A 17,504-nucleotide genomic window follows, 5' to 3' on the forward strand; every position below is an offset into this window, starting at 1 on the left:
GTGATTTTACCAGAAGTGACATGAGGAATTTATGGAGATAGACAATCTGAATACAGCCAACATTGAGTGATACCACACCATCCACCTTGGACATGTCAGTATAGGAATCCCCCTCAGTAGCATCTGGATACAAATCCAAGTTAAAATGAAAGACTTCATTTCCCATTATTGACACAGCCTGAAAAGCAGAAATGTGGATGAACAATGACAATGACAAAATAAAATCCCTACTGAAAAGTGTTTATAATCATTATAGAAACATTTTCTATCAAAATATATTTCATTACCATTTTAAAAAATAAAATATATATTAAAATAAAATCTCTCATTCACCAAAAAATATTAATGATTTACTGTCACCTACTTTTTTATGAACTGTCTTAGGATCAACATCTGTGACAATAATATTTTCCAATCTGGCAAATAGTGACTGCTTTCTTGACTGAAGAGAAAGGGAAGAATCAAGTCCTGAAAAGAAGCATATTATTTTAATTTCTATAGATACCATAATAGGATCTTAAGATTTTTCTTCTATTGTATAACTTTATTTTGTAGGTGATATTTTCATAAATTTAGCAATGTCTGAACTCCCAATTGATAAGTGCAATATTAGATATTTTTGGTTTTATAAACAATGAAGCATATAAATTCATTAAAAAATAATTATTTGAACTTTCAACCTTGTGAAGAAACTACATCTAGTACAAACAGATTATCTTAGGATTTTAGTAAATTCTTTATACTTATATCCAGTCATTTACATGGAGACTATAAAAGTTTCATGAATCAACTTCAGATTAGTAGATACACTCCAGTTCAGAAAGAACACAGAAAAAGCCTGGTTTTCTGGGTTTTAAGTTCTACAAGAATTGTATTACACACATTCTTTACCTTTACCAGATCACAATGAGCTTATAGAGTCAGAGAAAAAATCTAGACTCATTTTAGCAGCTTTTGCCTAAAAGAACATAATGGGCTCTTAGGATTTGTTCTTCATAAGGTTGCTTTGTATTTGTACCAAGCTAAAGCATATTCACAGACCTTAAACTGAATTCTGGGTTGACACTTAGCTCAGCTCATCAGGAGCATCCCTACAAAGACATTAGTATTCCTTTCACCTCTGAGACACTTGTGTGTGCGTGCTCAGTTACTCAGCAGTGTCTGACTCTTTGTGACCCCATGGACTGCAGTGCATCAGGTTCCTCTGTCCATGAGATTCTCCAGGCTAGAATACTGGAGAGGGCTGCCATTTCCTTCTCCAGAGACAACTCTCAAAAAGGTCCAATTCACCAGTATTTGTGGTTCAGCTCTTGAAGAGTTAAAAAGAAAGTATGTAGTCCAATTATGTCATAAAATAAGCCAGTTTTCAACGCTCAGAGGCTTCCATTTGTGAATATGCTTTAGCATTGCAAAAGAAACCTTATCTTTTCAATGAATTTTAAGATCATGAGAACTTTTACCTTGAATCTTGATTTCAGCAATATTGTTCTTCTCATCGCAAACAACAACACAGAAAGCATTCAATTTGGCAAACAGCCTGAAGTGAATCATGTCACTGTCTTTAGAGGATACAACCACTGCAAACAAACAAAGCAATTCTATCACAGTGGGATTCTAGGGTTACATATTCTATGAAGGTTTCTTCCCTATATTAAGTGTTTGGCTTAAAATAATTACAGAAGTCTCAAGTTCTTAAAGATTTCAAACACTTTTTCGCTTTATATATTCTGTAGTTTGCATTTGCAATAGTGAGGTGTTACTTTTATAATGTAAAAGCAAGAAAACATTTAAATAAATATAAGGACACTGAAACTCAAGGAAGCTAAATAATGTGCCTATGGTCCCACAGTTTAAGTAGCAGAGTCAGGATCTAAACTGAGTTCTTTCTGGTTCAAAAGCTGGGCTCTTTTCCAATTCAATGATAACCTTGCATCCTGGCCCTCATGTCTGTGGGTCTTGATTTCCTTATCTGCAAAATGTTAGATATGATTAGTCTTCTATGGAGCCCATTCAGGAGCCACTAAGAAAGGAGGAAGAGCTCAAAATCAATACAGGTCTTCTTCCCTTAGTACCTTGATAAAGGCATCGCCCATCAACAACAAAATAAGAACAAAAACAGACAAAAAAAAACAGTATTAATCACATTTATCTAAGATATCAGGCACCCACGTATGACTTAGTTTGAAGAAAAGAACAAAAGGATGTAAATGACTAACTAGATGGTCTCTAAGATTCCCCATTTGGCTCTACAATTCTAAAACCCTTTCTAACAAGAAACAACCGTGTTTTTCATACCCTTCTGCAGAGCTGAATTTTTTTGCTGTTTTTCAGTAGAAACCTGTATGTCCTTGGTATCACTCATGTTTTGGCCATCTGATGGAATAATGGTTGTCAGGTAGTTAATAGAAGAGAGAAGAGCTTGTGTATGCAGCAACAGGTTTAAAGATGAAAAAGCCACCTAGAAATATTTTAGAAAGAAAATTACTTTCCCAGGCCAGCTGTACCAGCAGTCTCCATATGATGAATGCAAAAGGCTCCTAACTAGGTTTGCATCACTGCCTTATACTGCTTGGAAGGAAGGAAGAGGAAAGGAAGACTTATAACCCACAATCCTTAAATAGGGACTATATGCAGAATAAATTACACTTAGTATATTTTGGGGATCAAGATAACCTAATTACTCCACTCCCCAAGCCTAATTATCATAGAGTATATAATCTGCCAGTAATGGTCATTCTAACATTCCACATATACATGGCTTTTCTCAATCTTCAATGACTGACTATTATGATTATATAAAATATATATTAGCGCATGAAACTCCAGAATCATGTGTTACCCTTATGTCAATAAATTATTTCAAATGTGATATGCATGAGATTTAAATATAAAAAATGCAATTAAGAGTGACTCACTGATCTTCTACCACAATTATGATCTTATCATTAAAAAAAGAATACATAACTCATAGAAAAAAATATTTTTTAAAACAGTAACTCCAAAAAGCTAAAATAGAAAACAAACTGCTTTAAAGAATATATGATTTTCTAAAAGCAAATTGATTGTTTTTTAATCTATTTGGCTCTACCAGGTCTTAGTTGCAGCATGCAGGATATCTAGCTCTCTGACCAGGGATCAAACCCAACCCCCTGCATTGGGAGCAGGGAGTCTTAACCACTGGACCATCAGGGAAATCCCAAAGTGAAATTTTTTTTAAAAAACTCACTTTTTATTCAAAAGAATTTGTTTTCGTTGCTTCAAAACACTGCTACTGCTGCTAAGTCGCTTTAGTCGTGCCCGACTCTGTGTGACCCCACAGACGGCAGCCTACCAGGCTCCACCGCCCTTGGGATTCTCCAGGCAAGAACACTGGAGTGGGTTGCCGTTTCCTTCTCCAATGCATGAAAGTGAAAAGTGAAAGTGAAGTCGCTCAGTCGTGTCCGACTCTTAGCGACCCCATGAACTATAGCCTACCAGGCTCCTCCGTCCACGGATTTCCCAGGCAAGAGTACTGGAGTGGGTTGCCATTGCCTTCTCCTTCAAAACACTAAGTGGACATAAAAATTATTAAAAGGAAGAATCAATATTTAATAGATTCTCCCACGTCTCCAAGATAAAATCTGAAACTCATTTCTCTCATTTTCTTTTTATTGTTTCCTAAAACAAAATTCTTCCTCTATACCTTAGTGTGGCTCCAGAGTACTCAGCATCTCTCCTTATATTTCACATTCTTTCTGAGCCCTGCATTAAATGATATTGTCTGGTTTGTTCAGAATCCTGTTGGTTCTTCGTCAATTAAAGTTCCCTCATCTACAGCATTCCCTCCTTTAGAAATAATCTGGATGTGATACAGTAAGTTAAAATAAGAGCATTATTATCCTGAATCATAAACACTGAGTATGAAAAGACATTTATGAGGTTAATTTTTAACTTGTAATGGTTCCTCAAAGGATACTTAGACTTCCAGAGTAGGTTATTTCCAAATAGGATGTAGTCTTTTGATAGAATTTCTTACCTTAAATGTTTGTTCAGTTTTTTCAAAGGTAGTTTGAAAACTGGGTCCATTCTTATCAGCCTAAAAAAAAAAAAATGTTCTAAGGAAGGAATTAAGACCAAAGTAAACAAATCATTTACTTATAGTCATTAATTTATTTATATTCAGTTACAGCTGTATTTTTAAATACATTATATATTTAATTTTATCATTATTTTAAAGTTACATCCAAATCCATTTATTATAAGAGTACAAATTTGTCCTCCTCCTTTAAACAGAGGAGAGCATGGCATCACTCACTTTTGGGAAATGGCTAGGGATCAGAAGGATAAACTATGAAGGCTAGAAGGTTTCAAGGTAGTCTAGCCCATCTATTAGAAGGTGAAAGAAAGGGAAAGTCACTCAGTGGTGTCCGACTCTTTGCAACCCTATGGTCTATACAGTCCACTGAATTCTCCAGGACAGAATACTGGAGTGGGTAGCCTTTCCCTTCTCCAGGGGATCCTCCCAACCCAGGGATTGAACCCAGGTCTCCCGCATTGCAGGTGGATTCTTTACCAGTTAAGCCACAAGGGAAGCCCAAGAATACTGGAGTGTGTAGCCTCTCTCTTCTCCAGGGGATCTTCCCAACCCAGGGACTGAACCGAGGTCTCCTGCATTGCAGGAGGATTCTTTACCAGCTGAGTCACAAGGGAAGCCCAGCCCATCTATTACCTAATGTTTAAATCCCATTAGAAAGTCTTCAATTTTAGGATATCTCCAGGAAAAGAAATCTCATTTCCTTAGAACTCCAAACTTTAGAGAACTTTGATTTAATGAGGTCTTCACACTGAATCAAAAACCCATCTCCCATCATAATTACCAACTGCTTCAAGTTCTGTCCCTCAGGAATACATAAATTCAAAGTTTTACCTCCTGTGAGAAGCCTTCTGGCTAGATCAGTATCTCTGCCTCCCCACTCCCACAGCGCTTTGTGTTCTTCCTTATTAAAGAATCAAACACATTATATTTTAATTATTGCTTACCTATCTCCCTACTGGTCTACATATTCCTTAAGAATAGAGAATGGTTTCATCTCTGTATCCCAAATGCGTAACAGAATCTGACACAAAAGACATTCAATAAATAGTTATTGAATGATCAAACAAATCAACTAATCTTGAATGAAACCAAATGCCATCAGTTCCTGCAGCATTCTTCATATAACATACTTTTGAGTCACTTCCAAACCCTGGCAGTTCTCTACTCAATCAAATCCAATTTGATTTGATTGGACTGCATCCCTTCTGAGGTAGGATACCCAGCCAAATATCACCTACACAAGCAATGAACGCAGGTGGACGAATGTCCCCCAGAAGACAGGAGGATTTATTTCATCCAGGCTTCCATCTTTGTAGACAAGAAGTCTGGCTTTGTAAAATCCTAGTCCTGTACTTGAGTGAAAGAGAAAGAAGGTGCACAAATGGAAAGAGAAACAGTAGATATCCCTGTGATTCAAAGCCATGGCACAAAACAACTGCCTTTAATAATCTACTCTCATCTTTTCCCTCCCAGAGGATAGCTTAGAGTATTAAAATAAATACATAAACATTCTATGACCCTTACCTTAATGTACTCCACTTTTAAAAGATCTAACCCAGGTTTGTCAGAAGAGCTAATCAAGTGAAGTGGCTTCTTTTTAGATCCTGGATTAAAGAAAAAGAAAAAAAAAAGTATTTCAAATAAACTGCTAACAGGTACTACCAGATATCCTCTATAACCTCATGAAGATATACCAGTCACTGCCTCCGGAAGCCAGGGAGGGAGACGTGATTTATCCACTGTTTTATCCATCTTTTATTATTTGCAGTCTTATAACTCCTGTTTATGAGATAGCTTAGAATTTTCCACTGGAATAATCTTCTCTAAGGGAAATAATAGCCTAGGAAATTACTGTGGATTCATTCCTTCATTCCTCAAACATCCAGTGAGTACACAAGATGTACCCTGGAATGAATAAACCATAAAAGCTACTGAGAGAATTAATTTTATGTCCCATCGTTTTAATTTTTATAACCTGATGCTGTTTCTGATATACAAACACTACTGAATTGAAAGAAAAAGGATTTCAATATTATAAGACCAGAGATAAATTCTAAATTTTGCCATTCATAAAATGCATAATCTTAAATAAGCCACTTAATCTCTCTCTATTTAACCTTCCTTTGTTAAATGGGAGTAATACGCCCTATATAATGGGGATTTATACAGACTCTCTGAGGCAGAAGATCATAGTAGTAGTTAAGAATATAGACCCTAGGGCCAGATTTCTAGGGTTTTAATCATGGTTCAGCCACTACCTAGCAGTGTGATCTTGGGTAAATTATGTAACCAATTTACAACTTCATTTCCTCTTGTGAAAGCTAGAGATAATACCATTGCCTATCTCATAGCATTGTTATAAGAGTTAAATGAGTTACTATTTATAAGATGCTTAGAACACTTCTAGCTATTATTTATTATAAATTATTACTAAATAAATATAAGTGTTTCATATACTCAAAAGTGATAATAAAGCTGTTATTGTCTATTATTTCTACTTTTATGGTTATTACCTTGAATTTCATGGTAATCCAAGCTGATTTTCTTTAAATAAGACACTGCAGTTAAATCAAATGTTCTCATTGTAGCCTCTGTTCCTAACTGAGTAACATTAAACACTAGAATTGTATCTTCTTCCTTCTGTTGTTTGGTAAATTCCAGAATCACCTAAAACAATCAGGATAGCCAAAGAAAGTACTCTGAATCATACTTAAAAACACAAAATCCTTCTTCATATATATCATCAAGACAATAATAGAAATTTTGCTTATACTCTTCTATTACAATCAAGCTATTTACCATGATTGCATGTTATCATCTTAAACTCTATGAGAATATAACTACATCTATCTAGAAATTGTGATGAAATTTTATAACCTTATTGATTTACTCTTTTAATTTAGTAAACATAGAACTACATGAATTCTTCCTTAATACAATTTTCTAAAACCTATACCTCAAAACTAAAAGTCATGTTTGGTGATAAAAGAATCATCACCATTAATGTAAAAAGTAAGACAAGGATGTTTACTATTACACTACTATTCAGATTTACTGCAGAAATGACAGTCAGTATATTTAGCCAACAAAATAAAACATATATGTTTTTAAAAACATGCAAGCTCTTTGATATCCATCAAAAGATGGAGGTCTTTGTCCCCTCCCTTAGAATTTGGGCAGGGTTATAACTGCTTCAATCAATAGAGTACAGAGTTCCATAAGGATTTCCAAAGTCAAAAAGGCCATGAAACGTCAACCTAGGCTTTCTCATTCTGGGGGAAGCTAGTTGCCAGATAAAAAGTTCAACTGCCCTGAAGCTGCCATGCTCAGGAGGCCAAGAGTTGGCGCTGTGGTCAACAATCCCAGCTGAGCCCCAGTCAAGGTCCAGTACCCACTGCCAGCCTCATGACTGAGCCATCTCTGGAAGCCCTCTGAGTGTTCATTCAGGTCACTGCTACTCCAGTCAAATCTGACCAAGAGCACATGAAAGACCACATGCAAAAATTACTAAATGGGCTCTTCCAGAATTCCCAACCCACAAAACTATTAGCAAGATAAAATAATTGTTTTGGACTACTACATGTTGGGAAAACCTATAAGCCAGCCATAGTAACTAGAATAATACAAATGCCAGGGAAAAAGCAAAAGCTAATATTATCAGCTGTGATATAAACATATATCTAAGAAAATCAGAGTGTCAACTGAAAAACAGAAACAGTAAAACAGTCCTGTAAGATAATTCAATACACAACTGAGATCCAAAAATGTCAAATAAATCAGTAATTTAAATGAAAGCATTGTAGTGGATTCATTTTGATATATGGCAAAACCAATACAATATTGTAAAGTTAAAAAATAAAAGAAAAAAAAACAAATAAAATTAAAATAAAAAAATAAATGAAAGCATTCAAATCATATAATAATAAATAAAATCATGGGTAAATATTTTTGTTATTGTTCAGCTGCTCAGTAGTATCCAATTCTTTGTACTCCATGGACTGCAACACACCAGACTTCCCCTTCCTACACTACCTCCCAGAGTTTGCTCAAACTCATGTCTATTGAGGCAATGATGCCATCCAATCATCTCATCCTGTCTCCCCCTTTTCCTTCTGCACTAAATTTTTACAGCATCAGGGTCTTTTCCAATGAGTCAGCTCTTCACATCAAGTGGCCAAAGTACTGGAGCTCCAGTTTCAGCATCAGTCCTTCAAATGAATATTCCAATGAATATTCAGGAAATGAGTATTCCTTTTAGGATTCACTGGTTTGTTCTCCTTGCTGTCCAAAGGACTCTCAAGAGTCTTCTCCAGCACCACAGTTCAAAAGCATCAATTCTGTGGCGCTTAGCCTTCCTTATGGTCCAACTCTCACACCCATACATGGCCACTGGAAAAACCACAGCTTTGACTAGATGGACCTTTGTCAGCAAAGTGATATTTCTGCTTGTTTAATACACTATTAAGGTTTGTCATAGCTTTTCTTCCAAGAAGCAAGCGTCTTTTAATTTCATAGCTAAATTTACTGTCCACACTGATTTTGGAGCCTAGGAACATGGGCTGATTCCATTGTTCCACCATCCATTTGCCATGAAGTGATGGGACCAGATGCCATGATCTTAGCTTTCTGAATGCTGAGTTTTAAGCCAGGTGTTTAACTTTCACCTTCATCAAGAAGGTCTTTAGTTCGTCTTTACTTTCTGTCATTAGGGTGATGTCATCTGCGTGTCTGAGGTTATTAATATTTCTCCCAGCAATCTTGATTCCAGCTTGTGCTTCATCCAGCCCAGCATTTCTCATGATGTACTCTGCATATAAGTTAAATAAGCAGGGTGACAATATATAGCCTTGATGTACTCCTTTCCCGATTTGGAACCAGTCCATTGTTCCATGTTCATGTTGCTTCTTGACCTGAATACAGGTTTCTCAGGAACCAGGTAAGGTGGTCTGGTATTCCCATCTCCTGAAGAATTTTCCAGTTTGTTGTGATCCACACAGTCAAAGGCTTTAGCATAGTCAATGAAGCAGAAACAGATATTTTTATGGAATTCCCTTGCTTTTTCTATGATCCAACAAATGTTGGCAATTTGATCTCTGGTTCCTCTGCCTTTTCTATATCTAGCTTGTACATCTGTAAGTTCTTGGTTCACACACTATTGAAGCCTAGCTTGAAGGGTTTTGAGCATTACCCTACTAGCATGTGAAACGAGCACAACTGTGCGGTAGTTTGGACATTCTTTGGCATTGCCCTTCTTTGGGACTAAAATGCTAAACACACCCTAAAACTAGAATATAAAGAAAAAAATTAGATAAATTTCACTATATAAATATTTAAAAATTTGGAATGGCATAAAAAAAAGGTCAAACTGGGAAAAATATTTCAAATGACACTACTATTTTTTCTTAGATGATTTTGATTGTTTATCACTTTAGTTCATTAATTTAATACTTTAAAAATATTTATTGAGCTTCATCTTCCATGTATAAGAGAGTGTCAGCCAATTAGAACATCAAAATAACCAGGACAGACAAGGTCCTTGTCTTCATGAAGCTTGCACTCTAGGGACATTGCTGCTGCTAAGTCACTTCAGTCATGTCCGACTCTGTGCGACCACACAGATGGCAGCCCACCAGGCTCCTCAGTCCCTGGGATTCTCCAGGCAAGAACACTGGAGTGGGTTGTTGCCATTTCCTTCTCCAATGCATGAAAGTGAAAGTGAAGTCGCTCAGTCGTGTCCGACTCTTAGCGACCCCATGGACTGGAGCCTACCAGGCTCCTCCATCCATGGGATTTTCCAGGCAAGAGTACTGGAGTGGGGTGCCACTGCCTTCTCTGCTAGGGACGTTAGGGGAAAGCAAAGGTTACTCTCCTATGTTGGGTGGTCAGGCCTTTCTAGTAAGTTACCATTTCTGAAGGAAGTAAAGAATCAAGTCATACAGGAAGAGTTTTCCAGGCAAAGGAAACAGCAAGCACAAAGAATATGTGCTGGTGCATATAAGAAACAAAAAAAGCACGCATAAGCTCCACATGGCAAGAAATCTGCTCACTGCTGTAGCTCTATTATTTAAAATGATGCCTGGTATTTGTTGACATTGATAAATATTTATTGAAGGAATGAATGAAATGTGGCTGGAGCAGAATGAACAAGGCAGAAGAGAACTGCAGATGAAGCCAAAGAAGTCACATGGTGTGATTGTAGATCATGTAAAACACTGTAGCCATGGGAAGAATTTAGCCCTTTACTGTGAGTGAGATGGAAAGCCTCTATCGGGGTATGAGCAAAGCATGATCTGACTTTCCCTATCAAAGGATCACTCCAGGTACTGTGCAGAGAACAGAGTACACGATAGAAGCAGGGAGACAGTTAAGAGCCTTCTGCAATAGTCCAATGGAACAGAAGGGAAATCATTTGAGAATCTTATGAAGGTAAAGTCAAGGGGTTTTCTAATATGTTAGATGGAAATATGAGAGACAGGTAATTCAAAGGCTGAACATGGAGAATACATCTTTCTTCAAACAAATCCCAATAATAGGTATACAACAGTCACTAAGAAACACCTCCTTTTTATACCTTTTCTGTTTTATTCCAAAGCAATAGATTTTCATTTAAAATTCCTTAGTACATAAAAAGCAAAGAGGCAAAAACGAAAATGAAAAACTATAATCTCACCATGCAAAGAGGAACACTATCATTTATTTTAAAAAGGTGTGTTTGCACGTGTTTAATTTCTAAATGGAATTATATCCTTGGAACTGTAACCTCTTTTTTTCCCCCAAATAAAAATATGCTGTGAACATCGCTCCATGTCAATGTTTCCTTTTATTATTACATGACTTAATGACTGTAAAGACAATGCTGCAAATTTAGAGTGAGTGAAGTCGCTCAGTCATGTCTGACTCTTTGCGACCCCGTGAACTGTAGCCTACCAGGCTCCTCCATCCATGGGATTTTCCAGGCAAGAATACCGGAGTGGGTTGCCATTTCCTTCTCCAGGAGATCTTCCCGACCCAGGGATTGAACCCAGGTCTCCCGCATTGTAGGCAGATGCTTTACTGTCTGAGCCAGCTGCAATTTTAGGTTGCTTGCATTTTTCTAAATTATAAGCATGAAAATAAACTATATTCTTTAGATTAAAAATTGAAAAAACTGAAGTAAATATGTCACAAATTTTCTACAGAAAAGAAAATCCTAATTGAGAGTCTCAAGCTTTTCCTAGATCAGATATACTGTAGATCACACATATCAGTTTTTACAAAATAACATTTTATTTCCTTAGAACTATGTGTCTATGTGTGTGTATATACACATGCATGCATTTGTGGTAGTAGGGAAGATAGAATACCATATTTTAAATATATTTAATGTTCGGGTCTAGCAAGAGACTTGTTTATAAGGACAGCAGTAACAAGAATATATTTATGGACAAACAAATACACATACCTCTTTAACTTCAAACTTTAGTAGAAGATTAATGAGCTCCTCATTTGGGGCCTCAGGAGCTTTTTTCACATCTGACGCTTTCGTACTTTTACTAGGCTGTATGTCTCCATCCTCAGCATCAAAATACTCATCATCAGATTCTAAAGGAAGAAAACTGACTTGAGAGAATGTCCATCGAAAACTGCGTAAAACACTCAAACTGAAATAGCTCAGAAGTAAACTTCATTTATTAGACAAAGCCTTCATATTCAGAATCATAATACAGCTTCTTTCTAAGTCCCACAAAGTAACTCAACCTGGCATGAGATAATCATATATAAAATTAAATTGCCTTTCTATTTCCTTCTTCAACATTTCTGATTGCTTTTCACTTCAGCTTATTCATTCACTTTTCAATAAAATATTTATTGGATATCATCTATCACATATCAGTCTGTTCTAGCCACTAAGGATACTAGAGTGACCAGGACAGACATTATCCTTGCCTTCATCAAGTTTACATTCCAGTTCTAAATCAAAAAAGATCAGTTAGACCAGAGATAAAGAAAAGACTCAAGTAGAGATCAGGGCCAAAAAAAAGGAGCTTATTTAGAATCTTAAACACTGTCAATCACAAAAACACTTTCATACAAACAAAGAAACTCAGCCATAAATAAAAATAAATGATTTAAAGTCTCACTGTTGGTTAGTAGCACAACTAGAAATAAAACCAGTCAAATACTACAACACTTTCACAATTCTTTTGTCAAAATTGTATTTCAATATACTAATTGATAGGTTTTGTTTAATAAAGAACATTTTACTCTCCTTACCTGATTCAATGCCATCCAGCAACAAAGGCGTACCAAGTAGGCCTTTTGTTCTAGTTGATATAATAGGAATTGAGGATACCTAGAAAATAATACAAAAAGTTTTCTAAACATACTAATTTGCAAATGTACATAAATGAGATAAATACTTAAAAAGTAATAGTGAGTGAGAGCTGCAAAGACACATATACAGCACACAAATCTTCCAACAAAGCACACTTCACAATCAACTAACTAATGGTTGGCTGGAGTTTACTTATTATTAAGACTACCACTTGCATTTAAAAGGGCAGAATCATGTATAACTAGTAGGTAAGTTTGCTTATTATTGTGTCATTCAGTTGCTGTCTGTTACAATAGTAACCCTACATCTTCTCCAAGGTTTCTGGAAAATAGTATCAATATTAGTTGGCTATCTCAAACTTCATTTCAAAATACATGGAAGCCCGACATATATTTTATGTTATAAAGATCAATTCCAAGTAAAGTGATCTAGGACTTTTAAGTCTAACACATATGAACACTTTATAATGATCATTATGTTTGGCAATATTTTAAAGATTTCTATGTCTCCAGTTCACTTCAGTCTTTCAGTTGTGTCCGACTCTTTGTGACCCCATGGACTGCAGTACACCAGGCTTCCCTGTCCATCACCAACTCCTGGAGCTTATTCAAACTCATGTCCATCGAGTCGGTGATGCCATCCAACCATCTTATCCTCTGTCATCCCCTTCTCCTCCTGCCTTCAATCTTTCCCAGAATCAGGGTCTATTCAAATGAGTCAGTTCTCATCAGGTGGTCAAAGTATTGGAGTTTCAGCTTCAGCATCAGTCCTTCCACTGAATATTCAGGACTCATTTCCTTTAGGATTGACTGGTTGGATCGCCTTGCAGTCCAAGGGACTCTCAAGAGTCTTCTCCAACACCACAGTTCAAAAGCATCAATTCTTCAGTGCTCAGCTTTCTTTATAGTCCAACTCTCACATACATTCATGACTAGTAAAAACCACAGCTTTGACTAGCTGGACCTTTGTTGGTAAACTAATGTCTCTGCTTTTTAATATGCTGTCTAGGTTGGTCGTAACTTTTCTTCCAAGGAGCAAGCTTTTTTTAATTTTACGGCTGCAATCAATCATCTGCAGTGATTTTGGAGCGCAAAAAGATAAAGTCTGTCACTGTTTCCACTGTTTCCTCATCTATTTGCCATGAAGTGATGGGACCAGATGCCACAATATTAGTTTTCTGAATGTTGAGTTTTAAGCCAACTTTTTCACTCTCCTCTTTCACTTTCATCAAGAGGCTCTTTAGTTTTTCTTCACTTTCTGCCATAAAGGTGGTGTCATCTGCATATCTGAGGTTATTGATATTTCTCCCAGAAATCTTGATTCCAGCTTCTGCTTCATCCAGCCTAGCATTTCTCATGATGTGCTCTGCATATAAGTTAAACAAGCAGGGTGACAATATACAGCCTCGACGTACTCCTTTCCCAATTTGGAAACAGTCTGTTGTTCCATGTCCAGTTCTAACTGTTGCTTCTTGGCCTACATACAGATTTCTCAGGAGGCAGGTCAGGTGGTATGGTATTCCCATCTCTTTCAGAATTTTCCAGTTTGTTGTGATCCGCACGGTCAAAGGCTGGCATAGTCAATAAAGCAGAAGTAGATGTTTTTCTGGAATTCTCTTGCTTTTTTGATGACCCAATGGATGCTGGCAATTTGATCTCTGGCTCCTCTGCCTTTTCTAAATCTAGCTTGAACATCTGGAAGTTCATGGTTCACGTACTGTTGACGCGTGGCTTGGAGAATTTTGAGCATTACTTTGCTAGAGTGTGAGATGAGTGCAATTGTGCAGTAGTCTGAGCATTCTTTGGCATTACCTTTCTTTGGGATTGAAATGAAAACTGACCTTTTCCAGTCCTGTGGCCAGTGCGGAGTTTTCCAAATTTGCTGGCATGCTGAGTGCAGCACTTTCACAACATCATCTTTTACAATTTAAAATAGCTGAACAGGAATTTCATCACCTCCACCAGCTTTGTTCCTAGTGATGCTTCCTAAGGCCCACTTGACTTCACCTTCCAAGATGTCTGGCTCTAGGTGAGTGATCACACCATCGTGGTTATCTGGGTCATGAAGATCTTTTTTATATTGTTCTTCTATGTATTGTTGCCACTTCTTCTTATGATCTGCTTCTCTTAGGTCCATACCATTTCTGTGCTTTATTGCACCCAATTTTGCATGAAATTTTCCCTTGATATCTCTAATTTTCCTGAAGTGATCTCTAGTCTTTCCCATTCTATTGTTTTCCTCTATTTCTTTGCACTGATCACTGAGGAAGGCTTTCTTATCTTTCTTGCTATTCTTTGGAACGCTGCATTCAAATGGGTATATCTTTCCTTTTCTCCTTTGCCTTTCACGTCTTTTCTTTTCTCAGCAATTTGTAAGGCCTCAGACAACCATGTCTGGTTTCTACGTCTACTTTTACTTAAAACACATTTCCTAAAAGTGAAGAACATTTTTCTTTTCATCTATGTATCTTTGTTTCCGTTATTCCCTACAAGAGACTTTATACCATCACTCCAAAACAGTAGCAACCAAAGGCTAGTCTTTATTTACTCAGTGTACAGAATCAACTACAATAAACCCCCCAAAAATATCACATAAATGAAACTGGCTGTAAACAATACTGAAAAACAAAACAGCTCACAAAAAGATGAAAAAAACTCACCATATATAAAGATGTAAAGATATTTAGAATTTTTATTATCTCTATTTACCTGTTTCTCTGGAGACTGTGCAGATGATTTCTGTGGCAAGGGTATACTGTTAATCAAACATAGCACATCTTTCATCTTCTGGTCAGAAATTCTCACATGCATCAAAGGAAGCCCTCCGGATACTTTAAATCTAAAAACATAATTAATTAAACTCTAAGGTTTCAAGGTCCAGCTTCTCTATACTATGGAAGAGGGAAGGGAGTGGAGAGGAGATTACCTTGTGGGGTCAAAGTTACCTTGGATATGTTTTAATATAATTACATTAATGTCTCAACACTGTCAGGGAATAGGAAGTTCTATGTAAGCCAAGTTTTGTATCCTTCTTAAGCAGCTAAACTATCTTAAGCAAAACTTATTTTTTAGGAAGATATTGTAAACACAAATTGTCTATGTTTTAAAACCTAAAACACTGTATATAACTTATTTGCTGGTGTTAAAGATTTGTCATTCTAAACATCAAAGAGTACCCACCCCATCATTCTCTACCTTCTTACCTCCCTTTAATTAATTTTATAGCATTTGTCAGCACCTGACATAGTATTAAACTTCCCCCAGAAAGAAAACTCCAGGCCCAAGAGGTTTCACTGGCAAATTCTACCAAATGTTTAAGGAGGAAAAAAACACCAATTCTACACAACTTCCCTCCCTGAGGCCTGATACACTGATGCCAAAACAAGAAACTAAGGCACAGGTCAACAGCCCTCATAAACAGAGATGTAAGGTTTTAAAACTTCATGACAAAATTTTAGCAAGCAATTCCAACATTTTAAAAGAATAATACATTACTAAAACAGGTTTATCTAGTAATGAATGGCTGGTTTAACATCCAACTGATAAAGAGTACCAATGAACTACTGATATACCCAACACAAATAAATCTCAAATCAATTATAATGAAAGAAGTCAAAAAAAGAACTGAAATTGTATGATTTTATTTATATAAAAGTCTAGAAAACTCCAACAAACTGGGAGTGTCAGAAAGCAGATCAGTGTTTCCTGGAGACCGAGGGGAGAGAAGCTAGCAGGAAGGGATGTGAGGGAGCGAATTCAAAGCAGCACAAAGACTTCTGAGGATGATGGGCGTGTTCATGATCTTGACCATGGAGACGGTTCCATAGAAAAATACTTACATCAAAACTTATCAAAAAGTACGTTTCAAACAGATGCAGCTTATTGAATGTCAATGAGACTTCAATAAGACCGTTCTTAAAAAGGCAACAAAAATATATCATAATTATTTACTTAAATTCAAAATTCAGTTTCTACTTTCCATTCCCTTATTCTCAAGATTTCTATGGCTTCATAATCAAAACAGCTTGTAATTTTTAAAGATTTTCTTTTTTAATATAGAACCTTGAATTTGATCCATCCAAAAACACATGGTATACATACTGTTGATTCACTTTGCTGCACAGTAGAAACTAACACAACGTTGTAAAGCAACCATACTCCAATAAAAATTAATAAAATAAAAAATGGATAACCAACTTTTACAGGATGTGAAAGCCCAAATGCTTCTGAAACAAGAGAGGTGATATATAATTCCAATAAACATTTTCTTAAAAACGTATTTCTGCTATAAGACAATCATTATTTTTTGTGCCCTTTAGAAACCTAGCTGTGGTTTCTTAAAATTCAGTAACTGATGCAGAATTATTTCACCTTGTTGATTTTATAATATAAAGGAAACTCATACATTACCTTGCCATTCTAATGTCTTTTTCCACCATTGCTTTGGCCAACTCAACGTGAATATCCATGGGTTGCAATATATGCATAGTAGATGGATGCTGAAATCGACACTCCTTCCAGTTTTCATCTTAAAAAAATGTTTACTTAAATCACTATTTTTATTTATTAAATAATTATTTTAGATTATCATGTTCTATGGAAAACTGATCAGAAATAATTTACAAATATATTCAATAATACTGACTTTTACTTCTTTCAACATACAAGCTAAATGACCTATATTTTTAATTGACAAACGTCAAAGACTATGATATACAAATAATTCTAAATATTTATTTGAAGAATTTTTTTATAGCATCTTACATTTAAAGCTAACAGAGAAAACAATCTAGGAATTTACTGCCTTTGATTCCAGAATTAGAGATCAAGGCTGGGAGCTGCAGGAAAAGAAAAAAAGGAGAAAACAGGGGCGGGGGGAAGAACAAAGAAGTTTCTGGCAATTATTCTAAAGGAAAAATGAAGCACAGAAATACAAAGGATCATAAGAGACTACTATCAACAATTATATGCCAATCAAATGGACAACGTGGAAGAAATGGACAAATTCTTAGAAAAGTACAACTTTTCAAAAACTTGACCAGGAAGAAATAGAAAATCTTAACAGACCCATCACAAGCATGGAAATTGAAACTGTAATCAAAAATCTTCCAGCAAA

General features: G+C 36.1%; 1 protein-coding gene across 1 annotated transcript in view; it reads right to left on the reverse strand.

The window, feature by feature from the left end:
• VPS13C (vacuolar protein sorting 13 homolog C) overlaps window positions 1–17,504 on the reverse strand; it is a 184,273-nt gene that overhangs the window by 94,074 nt on the left and 72,695 nt on the right. Inside the window, 11 exon segments of the mRNA XM_070378006.1 lie at window positions 11–178; window positions 365–468; window positions 1,461–1,577; window positions 2,296–2,458; window positions 4,016–4,075; window positions 5,600–5,679; window positions 6,589–6,742; window positions 11,517–11,656; window positions 12,329–12,407; window positions 15,098–15,227; window positions 16,799–16,916. Coding sequence (XP_070234107.1) covers window positions 11–178; window positions 365–468; window positions 1,461–1,577; window positions 2,296–2,458; window positions 4,016–4,075; window positions 5,600–5,679; window positions 6,589–6,742; window positions 11,517–11,656; window positions 12,329–12,407; window positions 15,098–15,227; window positions 16,799–16,916 — 1,313 coding nt within the window.

Source organism: Bos mutus, chromosome 10 (genome assembly GCF_027580195.1).
Source record: "Bos mutus isolate GX-2022 chromosome 10, NWIPB_WYAK_1.1, whole genome shotgun sequence".
NCBI lineage: Eukaryota > Metazoa > Chordata > Mammalia > Artiodactyla > Bovidae > Bos > Bos mutus.